The sequence below is a fragment of the Peromyscus maniculatus genome, chromosome 22 (genome assembly GCF_049852395.1).
Source record: "Peromyscus maniculatus bairdii isolate BWxNUB_F1_BW_parent chromosome 22, HU_Pman_BW_mat_3.1, whole genome shotgun sequence".
Lineage (NCBI taxonomy): Eukaryota > Metazoa > Chordata > Mammalia > Rodentia > Cricetidae > Peromyscus > Peromyscus maniculatus.
Window position 1 is genome coordinate 52,226,015 of NC_134873.1, and position 21,711 is coordinate 52,247,725.

Here is a 21,711-nt window from a genome sequence, read left to right on the forward strand (position 1 = left end):
ATTGGTCCTGGTTCAGTAACCCCAATTCAGGGCAAGGGGATGGAGAGGGCAGTCAGAATCAGGCCGATCCCCAGAGCGCGCTGACAGTCCAGCTGAGTCAGTGAGCTCCAGATTCAGGGAGCAATCCTGTCTCAGAGGTGGAACGTGACGGATGAAGACCTTGACCACGTGTATGCACGCGTGCACACACACATGCACACGCTCCTCCCTAAAACAAACAAACAAACAAAGGGCATTTTTGTAAACAGGAGGGAGACTCATGGTTTTGACAGTGCCCATCCTGCACCACGGAACCATGGACTGGTGTCTGAGGTGCTGTAGGGCTTCCTAACAAAGAAAGTCCATTGAGGCATTAACTGGGACATCACTATATTGGTGCTGCACTGGTGTTCATGGGGACATGTGATAGAGCTTGGGGGTGCTCCAGAAAAAAGTTTTCAATTGCTCCCTCTGGTTCTTAATGGAGATATGTAGAACCCAGGCCTTTTCTTTTTCTTTCTTTCTTTCTTTCTTTCTTTCTTTCTTTCTTTCTTTCTTTCTTTCTTTCTTTCTTTCTTTCTTTCTTTCTTTCTTTCTTTCTTCTTTCTTTCTTTCTTCCTTCCTTCCTTCCTTTCTTTCTCTCTTTCTTTTTTTCTCTCTCTCTCTCTCTCTCTCCCTCCCTCCCTCCCTCCCTCCCTCCCTCCCTCCCTCCCTTCCTTCGTGTGTGTGTGTGTGTGTGTGTGTGTGTGTGTGTGTGTGTGTTTGTGAAAGGATAAATAAAAAGAAAGGCAATAGTGGGGACCTTGTGGCGGGCCCTGCCAAGGTATGCCACTCTGCAAACACACCCCAGTTAGTGCAAGAGATTTATTGGGGGGCGGGGAGCGAAAGGCCGTGTTGGAGCAGGGACTTGAGAGAGGCAGACAGTCAAGAAGAGAAGCAAGAAAGAAAAGAAGAGGCAAGAGAGGAACGTAGAGACAAGGAGGAACAAGAGGCAGGAGAGACGGGAGAGGTAAAGAGGCAAAGGGAGCGAGCTGTGCCTGGCGGGTGCTTTTAAAGGGTGCACACGTGGCATTGCTGACGGTGGGAGGGCACCTGGCAACACGTGATGATGTAACTGACACGTAATGACGTAACTGACACGCGATGACGTAACTGCTTCGGCGGCAGAGGCGGGCTGCTGCTGCGGCAGCGGCAGAAGCTAACATGAATGTTAGCAGTCATGCATTTACACTGGCTGCTCTCGGGCCCTAGTCGGACAGGTCAGCAGCAGCAGCAGCAGCAGCAGCAGCAGCCACTATAGCTGTGACATCCAGCCACCAAGTAGAGCGCTCCCCTTCTGTGAACACGTTATCTCCCCTTACAAAAGGCAAGCCCTTCCTGCCTCTCTTTCCCTCTGCTCTTGCTCAGGGGCCACCGCTGCACCCCCCCGCCCCCAGTAAACCTCCCACGTGAGCTCTGTTGCATGGTGTGACTTTGTGGCGTCCCTTGGCTCCAACCCAAGCCGAGGTCGCCTTCCTTTCGCCGCCTAAACTATTACAGTTTGGTTTTTCAAGACAGGTTTTCTCTGTGTAGCCCTGTCTTTCTTTCCTGGCACTCACTTTGTAGATCAGGCTGGACTCGAACTCACGGAGATCCATTTGCCACGGCTTCTAAGTGCTGGGACTAAAGCGAACCCAGATTTCCTTTGCCATTATCACTAAGCTTCCTGTGCCAGGTAGGAGAGACACTAAGAAAGACAAACTGAGCTGTTCCTGTGAGATTGCATTGGGCCGCTTGTGGGGGCCCAAAACAGCTTGACCACATAGCCGCCATGACAGGCTTGGAGACTCAGACCACAGCTTCTGTGACAGGCTTACTGACAGGCAACATCCAGATCCAGAGGCCATGAGCTGACCCCACCCAGGGAGGGCCTCCATCTGAAGGGAAATACCTGACATTCCAAATATTCCCCATACTCCTAGAAAAATGCCAGCCAATCAGGGTCCTCAACCCTAGAAACCTCCTCACCCCATCCTCTGCTAGGATTAAAAACCCCACCCTGCCTGGGCTCAGGCTCTCTGCTCACACCACAAATAAAGGCTCTTTGCTTTTTACATATGGGATTCGGTCTCCGTCTTTTGAGTGTTCCTGCGATCTGGGCATAACACGGATTTGTGAGTATTTCCCTATTATTCTCTTATTTGGTTTAATTTTTTTTGCTGTGTTTGGAGAGAGTGTTTCACGTAGCCCAGGCTTGCCTCGAACTCTCAGTGTGGCCAAGGCTAACCTTGAACTCCTGAGTCTCATGCCTGTTCACCCCTGGATGCTACAATCAGTGGGATGGGCTATCACGTGACCCAGCCTGGCTTTGCCTTTTTCTTTCTGTGGTGCTGAAGAAAGTCCCCAGGGCCTCACACACGGCCGGCAGATGCTGCACCTCCAGCCTCCGCCATTCGATTTTTGCGCCCTTTTGTCTCTGCAGGCCCTGACCCACCCTCTCCTTCGTCATCAGTGATGTCTCTTAACCTATGTCTGGACATTTGTCTTTGGATTTCAGGCCTACTCTAATCCAAGATGATCCCATGTTGATATCATTGACTGAGTTACGCCGATAAGCGGTCTTTTTCCAAACCAGGCCATATTCATAGTTTCCAGGTAGACATTCCTCTGCCTTCTCCCTCCTTTGAGGAGACAATGAGACTCAGTCAACCCACCATGCCATCTGAGGAAGGGTGAGGAGGGAAGGGTGAGGTGAACCAGATGGGCTTTGGTCCTTTCTCTTTTCTGTTCCTTACCACAAGGGTTGGAAGTCTTGGGGGTTAGGACTCTATCGGGTCATGCTCATGTTCGCTCCTGGCTATAGTCAAGGGCCGGCCTGGGCACTCTGCCCTGGGGAGGGACTTGTGGGACGGCCCATGCCTTGCCTGTTTGCGCATTTGGACCTTGACTTCTGTGGGCCGAACCCGACCTGTTAAACCTGTTTCTGCTCTCAGGAGCCCGCTTCAAACCCTGGGGCCAGGGTTTGGCTTACTTCCGAGACCAGACAGGCTGGGCTGTGGGCTAATGGTGACAGGGAAGACAGGAATTCCAGCTCTGATCTTTCTCCTACACTCCAGGCCTTTCACCGAATTCTTCACAATTCAGGAACTATCTACCCGGACACTTCCAAAGGCACCTGGAACCAACCAGTCCATCACCAAACTTAATCATGCCTCAGCTCCTGTATCCCTACCTATACTCAGGGACCTCCACCTACCTGTCTCCAACCAGTTGCATATAAGCCTTAAGGCTTTCCTTTCATCCCACATCTCCCGGAAGCCTCCAGATTTAACTGTTCCTCCTCCACGAACAACAAACCCCTCAACTTCTCTCTCAGCCCATTTTCTGCTCTAGGCCAAGCTAGCTCCCCTTTTCACCCACCTCATGCCTTCCCTCCTGTCCTGGACCCCTTCCTCTCTGAGTAACTCTTGGTACTAGAGCCTGATTTACACACACACACACACACACACACACACACACACACACACACACACAAACACACCTGCATTTTTTTTTTTTGAGACAGAGTCTCTCTGTATATAGTTCTGGCTGCCTTGGAGCTCTCTATGTAGACCAGGTTGGCCTTGAACTAAAAATATTCCTGCCTCTGCTTCCTCAGTGCTGGAATTAGAGGCATGTGCTACCACACCAGACTCCAATTCACTCTTGCAAACATCCATACTACATCTCCTACCCCCCCCCAATTTTTTTCTCAGCTCCCACACCCTATATGGCAACCCTTTTCTCATTCAAATCCACAATAGGCTGAAAAAGGGAAACACCAGAATCAACTGGCGACTAATCCATCCCCTGGGTCCTCATCTCAGTCCCCACTGTAACTTCCAGACCCTACTTCCATCTTCAGAGAAGGAGCCTTCCTGGGGCCCCGAACCAAATGCCTCAGCTCACGCCCCTCTGAGGCCATTAGGGAACTATATACAGGATCTCAGCCAGGGTTGGCAGGGAATGTTTTTAATCCCGGCTCTTGGGAGGGAGGCAGAGTCCACCCTGGTCTACACGGCCAGTTCCTGGCTAGCCAGACTACACAGTATGACCGCATCTGAAAGGAAAATGGCGAAGGAAACCTGAGCCCTCCTGAAACTGATCTGGACTTTCACGCTTTCAGCCAGGGAGTGGGGTGGGAAGCCTGGCCTGGAGAAGCCGTGAACTAACTCCCTGTGCTGACTTCCTTCCCCTTAGGGACATTCTTGTATTGCTTGTTGATGTCACAAGTCCTTCTTCTAGGATGCATTTGTCCATTTTTACAGCCCAGGACCTCCCTAAAATATCTGAAACGGGCTGGACTTTTCCAAAGGAATTTGCTAAAAAACAAAATAAGTTCATGAAAGGGAGGGGGTGATAAATCATAGAAAAGAGAAACAGGACTGCAGTGTCTCCAACAAAGCTTGCTCGAGCTCCAGATTAATTACACCCTAGGCCCCCAGGCTCCTTTCCTACTTCAATATCACAAGGCTCCCAGACTGCGGCCAGAAGACAGAACCCTTTTTTTTCCTTTCACGAAAATTCCGAGCCTGAAGAGAAAAACTGTAGGAAAAAAACAAGCCAAAAGGAAAAAAAAACTCCATCCCTAATTTGAGAAAAAACCCTAATTCTCTATCTCATGTGTATATCTTTTTTCTTTTTCTTGTCTCTTTTTAAGTTTCTATTTATTTATTATTTATTTAGTTATTTGTTTGTTTGTCTATTTATTTATTTATTTATTTATTTTTGGTTTTTCGAGATGGGGTTTCTCTGGGTAGCTTTGCTCCTTTCCTGGAGCTCACTTGGTAGCCCAGGCTGGCCTCGAACTCACAGCGATCTGCCTGGCTCTGCCTCCCGAGTGCTGGGATTAAAGGCGTGCGCCACCACCGCCAGGCTATTTATTTATTTATTTATCTATTTATTTATTTATTTTTGAGGCAGGGTTTCTCTGTGTAGCCCTGGCTGTCCTGGAGCTCACTCTGTGACTGTAGACCAGGCTGACCTTGAACTCACAGAGATCTGCCTGCCTCTGCCTCCTGAGATTAACAGTATGGGCCGCCATGCCTTTTTTTTTTAATTATTCTTACATTAATTTAAGTGTGTGTGTGTGTGTGTGTGTGTGTGTGTGTGTGTGTAAGGACAGGGAACAATTTTACCGAAGTTGGTTTTCTCCTTCCATCACGTACGTCCCAGGGACTGGACCCAGGTCTTCAGGCTTGGTGGCAAGTGCCTTTACTCACTGAGCCATCTCGGCAGTGACAGCATCTCTTTCTTTTTTATCTTTCTTTCAGATAAGCTCTGGTGTAGCCCAAGCGGGGCTTGAACTCCTGGTCCTTCTGCCTCCACCTCCAGAGAGCTCAGATCATAGGTAGATGCCACCACACCTGGCTCATCTGAAGCTTTCTTGCAGCTGACGGGTCGGGGTCGTGGATACCAACAGAAGGGACACACACGTGGGCCTCCGACAGTCCTTTCCCTGCGCTGCTCTAATCACAACCGCCATGGGAAGCTTCACCCGTGGGAAGACCTCATTGGCTTTGGTGCTTCTGATGTGCTTGAGGAGAACCTCTCTTCTTTAGGGGTGCTTGAGAATGGCCAGAGAGAAAAGGGACCTCGCTAACACAAAGTCTTTAACATGCGGCATCACACCTGGTTTATTCAACGCTGGGGACCGAACTCAGCCTCACGCATGTTAGGTGTGTGTCCTACCAACGGAGCCACAAACCTCAGCCTCCGTTTATTCTTTTTTATTTTAAGATTTATTTTGATAGCCCGGCAGTGGTGGTGGCACATGTCTTTGATCCCAGCACTGGGGAGGGCAGAGGCCGGTGGACCGCTAAGTTGGAGGCCAGACTGATCTACAGAGGGAGTTCCAGGACAGCCAGGGCTACACAAGAGAAATTCTGTCTTGAAAAAAAAAAATAGAGATGTATTTTTATCTATGTGTATGTATGTGTGTTTGTGTGCAGGCATATGCATGGGAGTGTAGGTATATGTAAAGGCCAGAAGAAGATGTTGAATCCCTTGGAGATAGAGTTACAGACAATTGTGAGTTATCTGATATGGATCCTGGGATCTTAACTTGGGTCCTCTGGAAGAGCAGTGTATGCTCTAACTGCTGAGCCACCCGTCCTCCCGATTCTTTAAGATATTAAGCGTTTGCTATGTAGAGGATCCTGTCTTGGAGCTGGAGGTAGAAGGGGCTTAATACAGAATCTAGGGGAGGCGAGGGAGTCTGGTGTGGTCGCCATCATTACTTAGTCTGTAATGGGGTCTCCAGGCTGAGGCTGCTCCTAAGGAGAAAAGTTGAGTGTGGACGGGCGTGGGAAACGTTCTTAGCCCCTTTCACACACTTATTGTGGTAAGGTTAGGGACCTCAAAACCCCGAGGAAATGACACAAGCAGACAAGGAAGTAACAACAATACAGACAAACTTTGAGCAAGAAAATTTTTGTACTTATTGTTTTGTGATGGGGTCTGGTGTAGTCCTGGATGGCTTTACATTGTGTAGCTGAGGAAGACCCTGAGCGCTCTGTCCTCCTATCAACTTTCAACCCAAGGACTGGGTGCAGGGATCAGAAGCATAGGCTATCAGGATGGGTTTATTCAGTACCGAGGGTCTAACCCAGAGCTTCATGCATTGTAGGTAAACGTTCTGTCAACTAGGCTACATCCCAGCCACGGAGGCCCTGCTAGCCTCAGATTTACTAAGCAGTTTAGGGTAATCTTGAACTCCTGCTCTTCATGCCAAATGGGGCTTCAAGAAGAAAACTTAGTAGTGTGTATGTGCGCATGTATGTAGGCTATGATGTGCATGTGGGGCTCTGCGGACAACCTTTGAGATTGGTTTTCTCTTTCCACTATGTGGGCTCCAGGGATCAAAATCAGGTCGCCTAGCTTGGCAGCAAGCATCTTTACCCCTGTAACCGCCTCCCCACCAACTCTTGTCCATTTATTACTTAAACACTATGAGCAAACCTTCTGAAACTCATGATCCGTTTCCTTGAAATGTTCAAGGCTGCATTCTTACTAGAAGACAGACTTTGAAGCTCAGCAGACTGCTGGGCCAGAGGAAAGCACTGAATTACATTTAGTACTTACCGATGCCAGGAGACCATTCCAGGTGAATTATTCGGCCTATTTGCATGTCAGCTCAGAGACTGGTGTAGATAAGCCACAGTATGCTTTTGGGGGGATCTCCCTCGGAAGAGCCATGCACGATAAATAACAATTGTGCTGTCATTGTGCCAGGGCACGTTTGCTTTCCTCTCTGAGCCTGACGAGTCCAGGGCTCACAGGTTGGAGCCTTCTAAGGACTGACTCCGCTGGAATCTGAGGCTTCCTAAGGTAAAGAGGAAGCCACAGACACCTGCTGTTTGTGTAGTGCTTTTTCCCGTGGTCTGGTTACAAAGCATCTTCAGATATCATCACAGCCGACCCTTCTCACACCTGTGCGGTGGAAGTAACGTCTCCGCTTTATAGATGTGAAAACAGGCCACGGACTAATCCGTGGGATAACGGCAAAAGCGCATTTATTTATTTGCCTCAGCTACTCCTAAGATTATTTTTCCTCAATATTTTGTGATAAAGGAACATCAACGCAAATGCAGTCTCCTTTTCTGGGGACACCTCCCACCCTGGCACAGACCTGAAACTCAGTCTGTATCACCAGGCACTCACTAGTGGACGATCTTTGTCATGTTTATTACGCAACCGTGTCTGGGTGTAGTTCGGAATGGCTTGGTTTTCCTAAAGGAAGCTGTGTGTTCATTTGGGGCAAGGCAGTCCAGAAAGAAGGTCTTGCTCAGTATCCCAAGCTGCCCACAAACTAGAGAGGCTCCTGCTTTAGCCTCCGGGGTACTGGGATTACAGATGCTCACTACCTAGAGGGCCTTCTCTATTCAAACTCTCAGGGAAGGGCACAAGGAATGTGAAAAGGGCATGCATACCTAATCAGCATGGGAAAATGAACCATTTAAAAGCTCTCCAGTAGGGCATGGTATCCCACACCTCTCATACAATCCCAGCACTTGAGAGGCCGAGGCTGGGGGCGGCAAGAGACAGCCCTGGAGCCTAGACCCTGCTTAAAATAAATAAGGCTGGTGAGATAGCTCAGTAAGGAATGACTACCTGAGTTCAATCCCCAGACCCATAGGATAGACCTACACCTGTGTGTCAGGGCCATCATGCCCTCACATCGTATATAATAAACAAACAAACAAACAAATAAATAAATGTACTAAAAATTCAAAAACAAACCAGCAAACAGGAAAGAGCTCCCCAGCTCCAGTTCACTGAGGAGGATGCGCAAAGCTCTGGCTTCAATCCCCAATACTGCAAGACGACCCGAGGGGGAGGGGAGGCCAGTTAGCCGACCAGCTACACCAAACTGTTTGGACAGGACCTCCTCCTTTTGCTGGGGGCCACGGCAGACTGTGGAAACCCTGTTCCCCTACCGGCCGCGGAAGCCTTCCTGTGCCAAAGGTTTCTCTTGGTTAAAGCACGCGCCACCGTGAACAGAGAGAGCCTGGTTAGAGGCAAGGCCTGAGGATGTGGGGAAGTCAGTTCTGCTCAGCTCAGCTTTGGCCCAACCATGACAGACCCCCCCCAATGGGGCTGGGGGTAGAGATCCAGCTTCTCTGAGCTCTTGTCGTGGCTGGGTCTCAGACTGGCCAAGCTGCGTGCACATGGGGTCTTCTCGGAGCTGGGGAGCCAGGGCCTGCCTGCAGGCTCTAAAAGCCACACCAAACACCCTCTGTCACCTCGAGGGAGGGACGCCAGCCTCTGTCGCCTGCCTTGACTAAATCGGGAGAGTTGCACCCAGAAGGGCGTTCATATGGGCTTGAGGTCACACCGAGAGGAGGAGGGGAGGGGAGGGGTGTCCCCGGGGGGGGGGGACGACGACAGCAGCAGGCAACGAGAACCTGTCCCAAGGTGGACAGGTGACGAGGGCAAAGGGAGACAGACGCTCGCAGTGCCCGATCCTCTGTCCCCACCCAGGTCCCTGCACAGACCCTGGCCCCGGGGTGCTCACGCGGGTGGCCCCGGGGTCCCCGTCCCCCGCAGCCCGGCGCCCCGTCCCCCCCGCTGCTCTCCGGCCTCCCGGGCCCGCTCGGCGTCGCTCGGCCGGCGCTGGGGGCGGGCACAGCCCCCTCCCTCGGTGTCCCCTCCCCGTCCCTCCCCCTCCCCCGTGGCGAGGCGGCGGCGGCGGCGGCGGCGGCAGCGGCGGTCGAGGCTGAGGCGGCGGCGGCGGCGGCGGCGGCGGGCGGGGCTCGGCTCGGGCTCCGCGGGCGGGCGGGCGGACATGGCGGCCAACATGTACCGGGTCGGAGGTAGGAAGGCCCGGCCCTTCCCCGGCCCCGTCGGGGCGCGGGCGGCGGGAGCGGGGGTCCGGGCAGCGCACGCTCACCGCCCGCAGCCCCGGGAGCCCGGGCCCAGGGCGCCGCGGGCGGGCGGGGAGCAGGGGGGGGGCTCCCCACCCCCACTCCCCTCCCCCACCGCCCCTGCCCGGCGTCGCAGGGCTCCAGGCCTCTGCTAGGGACACGCATCGGACACCCTCCTCCCTCCCCCCCACCTTTACGAGCGCCCCAAAGGGACAGGGCCCCTGCAAGCCCCCTTAGCCAAGTGGCTTTTTCCTCGCGTGGCTTTTGGGCACTGGGGAGTGGAGGGGGTGGGGTGGGGAGCTGGGGACAACCTCCTCCCCCCCCTCGCCCTCCCACCCCCGACCCTGCTTCTGCTTCTGCTTCCGTGTGGGCTGGGGGACGATGGTGGCACAGCTGGACAGGCCTGTTTGCAGAGCCAGGGCTCTGTCTGCACCTCCGCGGCTTCCCACCTCCCCCCAACCCCTTCGGGTTCTCGTTCAGCACCCCCCTTCCCCCCAAGAGTGGGGCTGTATGTGTGTGTGTGTGGGGGGGCAGGGATCCGCAGCCCCAGGTGGGGAGTTTGAGCTCAGCCCAGGACGTTGGCTCTGCTGTCTGTCTTCCCAGCCTTCTCCTGCAGAAGAGAGAAATAAGGTCAAACAAACTTTCCCTGCTCACGACGCCCTCCCTCCCTCCTTCCTGGTAAAATAATAATTCAGATAAGTGGCGTGTTTGTTGAGCGAGGCTGGCTCCTCTTCCCTCTCCGCTCATTAGCTGAGCTCCTTCCTGATGGATGGTGCTAGGGAATGGCCTGGCGAAAATGAGGCCACTTAGCCGCGGAGAGCCTAGCCTGGAGGGAGCCGCTGAGGTAGACCGTGACTGTGCAGTCTAGTCCCTCAGGTAAACACACAGTAGGGAGTTTCCAGCCACGCTTGGGGAAATCTTGTAGGTTTAGTTGACAGCTTGCCGTGATTTCTTTATAAGGGCCTGAATGGAGTTGGATCAAATATGATAAAAGGGTCAGAAAGATCTCAACTCCGGCTCTGTGTCTCTCAGCAAGGAGCCCTGCCCTGTTCACCTTCCCAGGTAGAGCATGGAAAAGTTTGCTACCAGGCTTTCTCTCACCCACTCTGCCCGCCGGATTTTTTTATTTATTATTTTTTTAAGTTGATGCTTGAAATGAAATTGGGCTGGTAAGCCTTTCTCTTGGCTCTCCATTTGTCTTGGGTCAACAGTTTTATGTAAGAAACATTCTCCAGGGCCGATTGGTTTGGAGGGAAAGGATGCGGCGGAAGCTGCCCTGGGAAGATGCGATAGTGATGAGGATGTCTGGCTATCATTGTGGTGGTGGTTTTGGTTTTGTTTTGTTTGGGACAGGGTGTCTACATAGCCCTAGCTGCCCTGGAACTAACTCTGTAGACCAAGGCTGGCCTCACAGAAATCTGTCTGCCTCTGCCTCCCAAGTGCTAGGACTCAAGGCTTATGCTTTTTGTTTGTTGGTTTGTTTTGTTTTCTTTTTGAGACAAAGTCTTGGAATGTAATGTAGCTGAGGCTGGCTCCTGCTTTGTAATCCTGTCTTTGCAGCCCCCCTCCCGCATTACACCAAGTCATGCTTTTTTTTTTTTTGATTAAATAATTAATTAAGGCCGGGTATTGTGGCACGTGCTAGTAAATTCAGCCCGTAAGAGGTAGGGGCAGGAGGCTCAGGAGCTGAGGGCCAGTCTCAGTTACGTAGCTAGTTCTTGCCACCTTGGACTAATGGAAAGCAATTCCTTTCTTTCTTTTTTTTTTTTTTCCGGAGCTGAGGACCGAACCCAGGGCCTTGCCCTTGCTAGGCAAGCGCTCTACCTAAATCCCCAACCCCAGGAAAGCTATTCCTAAAAGCAAAAGTAAGAGAAACTTAAGCAGGGGGTGGTGGTGCATGCCACCCCTCCCAACGCTTAGGAGTATGAGGCAGGGGGATATTGAGTTATAAATCGGTTTGGGCTGCTTAAAAGTGGGAAGTCTATGAAAGTAACAGACGGGGTACAGCTTAGTGAGGCTGCATTACAGTGAGTGGATTATCTACTTACTAAGGTGAATTGCCTAATATAGAAAGTTGTATCAATAAGCTTGCACACTTTTTTGTTTGTTTTCGAGACAGGGTTGCTCTGTGTAGTCTTGGCTGTCCTGAAACTCGCTCTGTAGACCAGGCTGGCCTTGAACTCACAGAGATCCACCTGGCTCTGCCTCCTGAGCGCTGGGATTAAAGGCGTGCGCCACCATGCCTGGCCCTGTTGCACACTTTTAATCTCAGCACTCTAATCCGAGGCAGAGGCAAGCAGGTCTCTGTGAGTTTGAGGCCAGCCTGGTTAACATGGCAAGTTCCGAGATATCCAGGGCTGTGTAATGTGACCTTGTCCAAAAGCAAGCAAACAAACAAACAAGCAAAAGACAGCAGCAAAAAAGGGAGCTGTCTAATATGAATTATTTGTTGAAAAATTCTGTAACTTTCTGATTGCAGATTATGTTTACTTTGAGAATTCCTCCAGCAACCCATACCTAATCAGAAGAATAGAAGAACTGAACAAGGTGAGCCGCGTCCTTGCGTCAGCTGTTGAAAAACAAGGTGCTTTCCACTGGGGGTTCTGGGTAAAGGGCCTAAGGCGTGATTTTTACTTTGAGTTCCAGATTAAGAATTATTCCCCCCCCCCCCCCCAGACAGGGTTTCTCTGTGTAGCCCTAACTGTCCTAGAACTTGCTTTGTAGGCTGGCCTTGAACTCACAGAGATCCGTCTGCCTCTGCCTCCTGAGTGCTGGGATTAAAGGCATGGGCTGCCATGCCTGCCGTTCAGTTCTAGACTCTGAAAGTCTTTCACAGTCTACAGAGTTCTACAGGCTTTTGAGTGTTTACTTTTTATTCAAGAGTTTTTTTTTTGTTTTTTTTGTCTTTTTTGAATAAAAGATTGCAGATCTCTTCAGATTGCTTTGAGTGTTGAAGATCAGGTCTGTTCTTTAAAGAACTCTCTTGGTTCCTTTTCATGTTTAGAACTGTAGTATGTATTTTGTTTGTTTCTTTGAGACAGGCTTTCACTGACTTCAAAATCACAATCCTCCTGCCTCAGCTTCCCAAGTGCTGTGTTTTGCAATTGTTAATGAATTCATATTTTCCTCCCCTAGCTTTAGAAGGAAGAGTCCTTCTGAACTAGGTATGGCGGTTTACGCCTGTGGTCAGGCCCGTGGGAGCTCAGGGTCAGCTTGGGCTACAGAATGAGGCCTTGTCTCACCCACCCCGCCCCACAATTGTAAAATGAGTCAATGTGATCCTAGCACTTGGGAGACGGACCCAGGAATATTCTATCTAGTTCAAGTCTGGCCTGGGTTTTTTTTTTTTTTTTTTTTTTTTTTTTTTTTTTTTTTTTTTTTTTTTTTTTTTTTTTTTTTGGTTTTTCGAGACAGGGTTTCTCTGTTTAGCTTTGCGCCTTTCCTGGAACTCACTTGGTAGCCCAGGTTGGCCTCGAACTCACAAAGATCCACCTGCCTCTGCCTCCCGAGTGCTGGGATTAAAGGCGTGCGCCACCACCGCCCGGCTCCTGGCCTGGGTTTTATTGCTTAAGACTGTCTCGAGAAACAAAATGGGAGGCTGGGAAGATAGCTCAGGTGGTAAAGCGTTTGCCTGGGAAGCTTGAGGACCCGAGTTCAAACACCCAGGGCCCATGTTCAAAGATAGCAAGAAAAACCGGTTAGTGACTCCTGCGTACAGTCCTTGCCCTGGGGCTCACAAGCCAGCCGGGCCAACCTACTTGGGGAGTTCCAGGCCAGTGGGAGATGGGTCTCAAAAACCGAAAGGAAGGGAAAACAAAATTTAAAAAAACAATGGAAACGAAAACCAGTCGGGTGGGGAAAGGCAGAGTGGATCTCTGAGTTCGAGGCCAGCCTGGTCTACAGAGTGATTTAAAGGTCAGTTGAATTAAAGTACTTGGTGAATGGTACTTGGTGAATGTATAAGCACATGACCGGGTGGTGGGGGTGGCGCACGCCTTTAATCCCAGCACTCGGGAGGCAGAGGCGGGCGGATCTCTGAGTTTGAGGCCAGCCTGGTCTACGGAGCGAGATCCAGGACAGGCACCAAAACTACACAGAGAAACCCTGTCTCGAAAAAACAAACAAACAAAAACCCCATGACACAATTCAGAAAGGCATTAGTTCAACAATTGTTTATTTAATGCTTTTACCTATGTGCCAATCATTTATCCTAAGATGCTTAAAATGTTTTATTGACTGAAACAAAAGACACACTAGTTTGGGAAAATGGTTTTTGAAAACAAGCACAACGTAGTATGAATAAATTTATATGTATGTATGTGTTTTCCTGTAAAACGTTGTCATTTCATCTGAGTACAGACTAGGGAACGTAAAAAAGAGAAGTTTCTGCTGTTGTTTTGGTTTTGGTTTCTGGTTTTGAGACAGGGTTGCATGAAGTCCAGGCTGGCTGTGAACTCCTGGCTCTCTCTCCTGAGGCCTGGGGTGAGAGATGTGCAGAAGAACACAAAATAAACATCGAACCATGTTTATCAAGAGATTTTAGTTTTGAATCTAAAAAAATTCGAGAGTTTTAAGGAGACCAGGCAAGGTCCTGGGTTCTTTCACCCTCCTAACTCAGAAGAGGCAACTAATGGAACTCCAGATCACGCGTTTACAGAGCTCTCTCCTGTGTGCGACATTTTACGTTTAGCACCTCTGTAATTTTACTTTTACTTCGATGGCGGATATCTTCATCTCTAAAATACATGTTGTACATCACCCATGCTTTTTCAGTGTCTGAAAGTGCCCAATACAGCTCAGTTGGTGAGTGCTTGCCTAGCACACACACACACACACACACACACACACACACACACACACACACAGCTCCTGGGTCCAGTGCCCAGCCCAGAAAAAGCTGGGTGTGGTGGTGTGCACACCGATAGTCCCAGCCCTGAGCAGATAGAGGCTGGGGGGTGGGAAGTCTTTATCAGCCAACGGAGAGCTCAAGGCCAGCCCGAACAACAAATAAAAATGCCTCCTGCTTACTTTCTGCCCACGTCGTTTATCACCTTCAAATATTTAAGTCAAGGCCGTGTCGCTCAGTGGTGTGACACTTGCTTTACATTTCTAATTCTTACCACCCCTGGCACTGCAAAACAGAAGAAAAAAAAGAATCTTTTAAAGGACAAGAGAGGGTCAGTAAGATGGTTCCGTGGCTAAAAGGGCCCCCATGGTCAAAACAAAGATTGAGACTGCATGCTTTATTTTTTGTGACCCAGTTTCGCTCTGTCATCCTGGCTGGCCTGGAACTTCCTGTGTAGACCAGGCTGGCCCCAAAAAGCACAGCAATCTGCCCGCCTCAAGTGTTAGTATTAAAGATGTGTGCCACCACGCCCAGCGTGAGGCAAGTCTTGCTGTGTTCCCCAGGTTGGTCTTGAACTTTCTTGGTGATTCATGCTGACCTCAAAGTTTCTATTTCACACATAGCTTACATTGGTCTTGAGCTCACTATGAGGCAGAGGTGGGCTTTGAACTCATCTCCTGCCTCTGCCTTCTGAATGCTAGAATCACAGAGGGGCTTCCAACATGCCTGTCTAACTGGGGTGTTGAGCTATACCTATAGCCTTCCCTCGCTCCCACCCATCACTACCCACTGAACCCAGGCCCTTGCGTATGCTAGACAGATGCCCTACCACTGAGCTGGATTGCTTTTTGAGAGATTCTCACAGTGTAGACCTGTTGCCCTAGAACTTGCAATGTAGACTGAGCTGGACTCAAAACCTGGGGCAATCCTCCTGCCTCTGCCTATTGAATGTCGAGCTTAGAGCATTGGTGAGGTACTGAGTTACCCCATCTGCATATACAAGTTTTTGCAAATAATTTCCAAAGATTCCCTAAAGCCATTTCATGGAGCCTCAATCAGGATCCCTCCTGCCGTTTGGGAACTATTGGCAATAGACATGGAGTCATTTGGAGTCATTTGAACCCAGGGCCTTGAACATGCTGGGCCAGTGCTATCATCATTGGGCTGTGTTTTGTTTTGAGACAAAAGCCCAGGCTTGTCTTCAATTCTCATTGTCCTGTCTCCGTCTGATTCTAGGAGGGGCGTCCCACCAAGCTCAGTGTTAACATCTATAGCACACGCACCCCCACCCCAGTCCCTGCACACTCTGCTTTACACATCAGACTAGCCACTCCTCAATGGAGCATTATTTAGACTAGCAAAGCTTCAGAGAAATGGTTTGTGTGTATGTTGTGGAAGGGAAGAGCGCTGCTGTACTGTAGTCCCGAGGATGGACAAAGCCTCCGCAGTTGTAAGGGAAGAACAATACTGCACTGTCCTGAGAGATCCCAAAGTCAAGAGTGTGCGCGGCCCGGGAGAAGACTGTCCTTGCGGGGGATTCAACCCCAGGCTGTGCACATCCTAAGAATGCGCCCTGCCACTGAGCCACACCCCTTAGTCCTGAGGATGTTATCATTATTATTTATTTATTTTTGTTTTATGTGCATTGGTGTTTGGCCTGCATGGATGTCTGTGTGAGGATGTCTGATTCCCTGGAACTGGAGTTATAGATAGTTGTGTGCTGCCCTGTGGGTGCTGGGAATTGAGTCATGGGCCCTTTGGAAGAGCAGCCAATGCTCTTAACCATTGAGCCATCTCCAGACCCAAAGAGGTTTTTTTGTTTTGTCTTGTTTTTGATTTTTTTGAGACAGGGTTTCTCTGTGTAGCCCCCACTTAACTGTCCTGGAACTCACTATATAGACTAGGCTGGCCTTAACTCACAGAGATTCTCCTGCCTCTGCCTCCTGAGTGCTGGGACTAAAGGTGTTCATCACCCAGACTCACCCAGCTATTTTTACCTCCAAGTATGATGCTGTACACTATTAATTCTAGCACTAGGCAGGCTGAGGCAGGAGGATTGCCACTTCTTGTTTTTTTTTTTTTTTTTTTTTTTTTTGAGACAGGGTTTCTCTGTGTAGCTTTGCGCCTTTCCTGGAACTTGCTCTGTAGACCAGGCTGGTCTTGAATTCACAGAGATCCGCCTGCCTCTGCCTCTGCCTCTGCCCCTGCCTCCCAAGTGCTGGGATTGAAGGTGTGGGCCCGCCCCAACCCCCTCGGATTGCCGGTTCTAAAACAGCCTTTGTTATGTAGTCAGATCTTGACTTGAAAAAAGCTGTGTGTGTAGCACACCCCTTTAATCCCAGCACTCAGGAGGCAGAGGCAGGCAATCTCTGAGTTCAAGATCAGCCTGGTATACAGAGTGAGTTCCAAGACAGCCAGGGCTGCACAGAGAAACCCTGTCTCAAAAAAGCCAAAAAAAAAAAAAAAAAGTGAAAAGAAGAAATATTCTGAACTACATCTTTCTCCCTCAAGCAGGTTTAACTGAGAATTTAATCATCTTTGTAGAACTTGCTGTTAGGAGAGCCTCGCTAATGAGACAGAAATGAGAAAGCGCATAGAGTCAGCCCTAGATTTTATTTACATGGAAATATCGGCCTGTTCATTTAGCAGATTGCTGGATCATTGCTTCTGGAGGATGAGTTTGATCACAACATTACGAAATATATTGGCATTTGGGAAGGAATTTAATATGATTTCAATTTGAAGGGGCAATATTTCCACAGTACCGTTTGTCACTAAAATATTGCTGCTGAACTGAAATGTTGCTGCTGAGCCTGGTAAAATTGACAAATTTATTATGGTATATGTTCTTGATATTTGAATATATCTTTAAGTCCAGATACATTCTGAAAGCGTGTGCCACGTGTGTTAGAAATCGGACATTATGGTAACATTTTATTGTAATCTATGTGTTTTTATGAAGAGCTTGCCAGTGAATGATTGACCTGCTTGAAGGCCTGCGGAATTTATAGATATTAGAACAGGAGCCTGGGCCTCGGCTGCAGTCAATTACAGCCGAACTCACTGTATTCTAGACTCTAGTCAGAAAGACTTCCGTGTTGGGAACTTAGAGTTTTGGATATTTTCCCCTGTGGAGGTAAACTGAGAGTATTGACTATGTGGAGTGTGTTTTTTGCAGTTCTGTCCTGCATACAGGCTCCCGCCCCCTGCAGAGAGTCATGGAAGAACTGGGACTGGGTGACTTTACACTTAACCTGTGCGGTCTGGGGATGGGTTTGAGCAATGGACGGCAATGACTACATTCAGGGCCGTGAACCAATTCTTTGTGGCTTTTAAAATTGGAGGAATTTTATCAGGCTGGTATGGTTGTGAATGCCGGAGGGAGGTGAAGGCAAGAGGAGAGAGAGTTCAAGGCCAGCCTGGGTTACGGGAAACCCTGTCTCATAACACCTGCACACAAAGTTAGGGGAGCTCTTCCTCCCTTTCCTTCTCTCCGGGTTTCACAGTTGTTTGTTTTTCGAGACAGTGTCTTGCTGCGTAGCCCTGGCTGGTGCGGAACTCTGCGTTGATCAGACTGGCCGCTAACTCTGCTGTCTTCTGATTGAGCTTTTCAAGTGCTGGGGTTATAGGCATGAGCTGCCACACGCAGCTTTTAAGCGTGTTTTATCTTTGAGACTTCAGGTCCCGTATGACTTTTGTTTTTCTTATTTCTTAGACTGCAAGTGGCAACGTGGAAGCAAAAGTAGTATGCTTTTATAGACGACGTGATATCTCCAACACGCTTATAATGCTTGCCGATAAGCATGCCAGTAAGTGAAACGGCTTTCTTTTGGATCAAAAAATAAAAAAAAACGTTTTGTGTTTTTCATGATGCGAGGAAAATGTTTTCTGTCACTATGGAGCTTTTTGTTTCTTTTTTATGTTTTATTTACTTGTTTCTTAATTTTTATTTTGTGTGTATGGTGTTGGCCTGCATGTGTATGTCTGTGCAGCACAGGCATGCCTGGTGCCTTCAGAAGCAGAGGAAGGTGTAGGATCCCCTGGAGCTGAAATTAGAGGTGGTTGTGAGCTGCCATGTGGGTGCTGGGAATTGAATCCGGGTACTCTGGAAGAGCAGCCAATGTTTCTGACCTCAAAGCCAACTCTCTAGCCCTTCTGTTTTTTAAAAAGAAAATTAGTGTGTGCGCGCGTGTGTGTGATTGTGTGTGTGTATGTGTGTGATTGTGTGTGTGTGTGAGTGTATGTGTGTGATTGTGTGTGTGTATGTGTGTATGTGTGTGTGTGTGTGTATGCCATCTTGCCTGAATGAAATAAACTTTGCAAGAGTCAGCTTTGCGCTTTCACCTTCTTGTAGTTCTGTGGGTCATCAGGCTGGGTGGCCAGCACCTCTATACCCTGAGCCATCTTGAAGGACCTCCTTTCTGAGTCTTTTAATTTCCCTTGCAGTTTAAATGGGAGTAGTTTTGGAGTAGTATTTGTTTCCTCTCTTTCTTCTCTCCATGTACGGACAGAGATATAATTATATATATATATATATATATATATGGTTTATGTATTTATAATATTTGTGTGTGTGTGTGTGTGTGTGTGTGTGTGTGTGTGTGTGTGTGTGTGTTAGGGAGTGAACTGAAGACCTCATGCATGCTAGGGAAGTGCTCTACCCCTGAGTTACATCCCAGTCCCAGATCACACTTCTTTAGATTACATCATGTATACTTTTATTAAGTAATTAGCATAAATTGAAATACAATGTTTTGAAAGTTAGCTTTATCTAACCATCAGGGTAGTATTTTTGTTATTGCTTATTATAGTTTCTTTGTGGGTACTGATTTGAGGAAATTTGTATTTCATTGTGGTGTTTCAATGGAGAAAACTTTCTAAAACAACTGGGTAGAATTTTGATTTTTGTTTTTGTTTTGGAGCATCAACTTCATGTATACTCATGATCTTCTTGCCTCAGCCTCCTAAATGCTCCAGATATAGGTCTGTGTTACCATAGCCAGCTAATGTTTCCAGTTTTTTCCCAAGTATTTATTGTTACACATTTATAGTATTAGGTATAGAAGAAATTCAAATTTTGCTAGAAAAAGTACCAGGTCTTACTTAGATATGGAGAATTTCTATAGATGTATACTTAGTGTTTTTTTTGTTTGTTTGTTTTTGTAGCTTAAAATTGTGTGTCCATGCTCGTGTGTGCATGCCTGTGTGCGTGCGTGCGTATTGTGTGTGTGTGTGTGTGTGTGTGTGTGTGTGTGTGTGAACATATGAGGACCAAAGATTGACACTGGGATGTTGTCTCAGTTAGTTTTCTCTTGCTGTGATAAAACAACATGACCAAGGCGACTTTTAAAAGCAGGTGTTTCATTGGGCTTACAGTTCCAGAGGGTCAGAGTCCATGATGGCGAGAGGTAACACAAAGGAGACAGCAAACATGGTAAGGTAGGGACGGAGAGCTCACATCCTGATCCACAAACATGAAGTAGAGAGCACGCTGGGAATGGCCAGACTCTTTTGAAACCCTAAAGCCAGCCCCTGGTGACGCACACACCTCTGCCCACAGGGCCACACCTCCTCATCCTTCCCAAACAGTTCCCCCCACCAGGGGCCAGGTATTCAAACATGCGAACCTATGGGCCATTCTCATTCAAGCCACAACCGGTGTCTTCCTAATTCATTCTTTGCTTTTTCAGCACTAATTTTCGTGTATCCCAGGCTGGTTTTGAACTTATTACATAAACGCATCTGACCTGTAATTCTGATCCTCCTGCCTCCACCTTCCAAGTGCTGGGATCGTTAAGTGTGTGCCACCACACCTGGGAGCTTGTTTTCTCTCTGTCTGTCTCTGTGAGGCAGGGTTTCACACTGTGTGCACTGCAGGCTTGTAGCCCAGGCTGGCCTTACACCCTTGGCAATCTTGACTCATCTTCCTCAGTCCTGAGATTACATGTGTGAGCCACTAAGTCTGGTTTGAGTTCTTTATAGATTCAAGATATTTCATCCCCCATCACATGTTTACTTGGCAAAGATTTTCTTCCATTATGCAGGCTGTCTGTTCATTCTGCTGGTTTCCTTTGCTGTGAAAAAGCTTTTTAATTTCATGCAATCCCATTAGTCAGTTCTTTAAAAACATTTTTTTTCTGCCTTAAGATAGCTCTGGCTGGCTTGGAACTCCCTATGTAGACCAGGCTGGACTCAAACTTAAGATCTGCCTGTCTCTGCATTCAGAGGGCTGGGACTAAAGGTGTGTGCCTGCGTGCATTAGTCAAAAAAAATTTTTTTGTTTTGTTTTGTTGAGATATCAGAGAAATAGGAAAAGCCACAAGCTAACATCACCTCATTGACACCTCAGTCTCCACAGATACCTACTTCCTGAATACCTACACCTATTTGCCTTTCTGACTCAGCGATCTCACTTTCTTTCTCCACCCAGCTATATCACTTCCTCTTCCTGCCCAGCTCTGTCACTTCCTGTCTGTCTGTAAAGACCTTCAGACCTTCATGGTTAACTAGTGTTGGAATTTAAGGCGTGTGCCCCCATGCCTGGCTCTGTTCCCAGTGTGGCCTTGAACTCACAGGGATCCAGACTGACACCTACCTCTGGAGTGATAGGATTAAAGGTGTGTGCTACCATTGCCTGACTTCTATGTTTAATACAGTGGCTGGCTTTTTTCCTCTGATCCTCAGATAAATTCTGTTGGTGGACACAGATAAAATATCATCACATGAGTGCTTTTCTGCATGTATGTCTGTGTACCACACATGTGTTCCTGGTACCTGTGGAGTTCAGAAAAGAGTGTCAGATCCACCTGAAGTGGAGTGATGGATAGTTGTGAGCCGCCATGTGGGTGCTTGGAATTGAACCCAGGTCCTCTACCAGAGCAACAAGTGCACTCTGAGCCAATTCTCTAGTCCCCTCCCCATCAGTCATTCTCCATATTATTTCCTGAGCTCCTGAAGGACTTTTCGGCAACTCCTCGATTAGACCTCTATATTGAAGTGTGGCCTCTATTTTTCCCTTCAGGGGCACCTTAAGGTCTTTGATCCAGTTTGAACTGATTTTTGAGCAGGGTGAGAGGGCTCTGGTTTTGTTCTACATGTGGCTATCCGGTTTTTCCTTTGCAGAAGAAGCTGCTTTTCCACCCTTGCCAAACTGAGGGGATTGTGGCTGTGTGGGTTTGTTTCTGGTTCTCTCTCTCTAAAAAATTAGTACTTTTTGTGTGTGAGGTTTTTGTCTCTGTACCACATGCATCCTGGTGCCTACCGAGGCCAAAAGAAGACATCGGATCCCCTTGACTGGAGTTACAGACAGTCGGGTGCCACCATGTTGGTGCTGAGAATTACACCCAGGTCCTCTAGGAGACCAGCCGGTGAGTGCTCTACACTGGGCTGTCTTCTCCGCTCTGGCTTCACTGTTCTAGTGCTGTGGTTTGTGTTTTGTGCCAGCACATGCTGTTTTGTTACTGCGGCTCTGGTGTACTCTGAGGTCAGGTGTTTTGATTGCTT

General features: G+C 48.6%; 1 protein-coding gene across 11 annotated transcripts in view; it reads left to right on the forward strand.

The window, feature by feature from the left end:
* The first annotated feature begins 2,052 nt into the window (after window positions 1-2,052).
* Window positions 2,053-21,711, forward strand: part of Mta3 (metastasis associated 1 family member 3) — a 140,639-nt gene continuing 120,980 nt past the window's right edge. For 6 of the 11 annotated variants that reach the window (XM_076558775.1, XM_076558777.1, XM_076558776.1 and 3 more), the window contains exons 1-3: window positions 9,185-9,311; window positions 11,842-11,909; window positions 17,924-18,017. In XM_076558775.1, the coding sequence (XP_076414890.1) occupies window positions 9,284-9,311; window positions 11,842-11,909; window positions 17,924-18,017 (190 nt within the window). In that variant the 5' untranslated portion in view covers window positions 9,185-9,283. Of the gene's footprint in view, window positions 2,133-9,184; window positions 9,312-10,055; window positions 10,239-11,841; window positions 11,947-17,923; window positions 18,018-21,711 lie in introns of those variants that run through there. The other 5 variants (XM_042267471.2, XM_042267474.2, XM_076558782.1 and 2 more) reach the window with 4 other exon arrangements.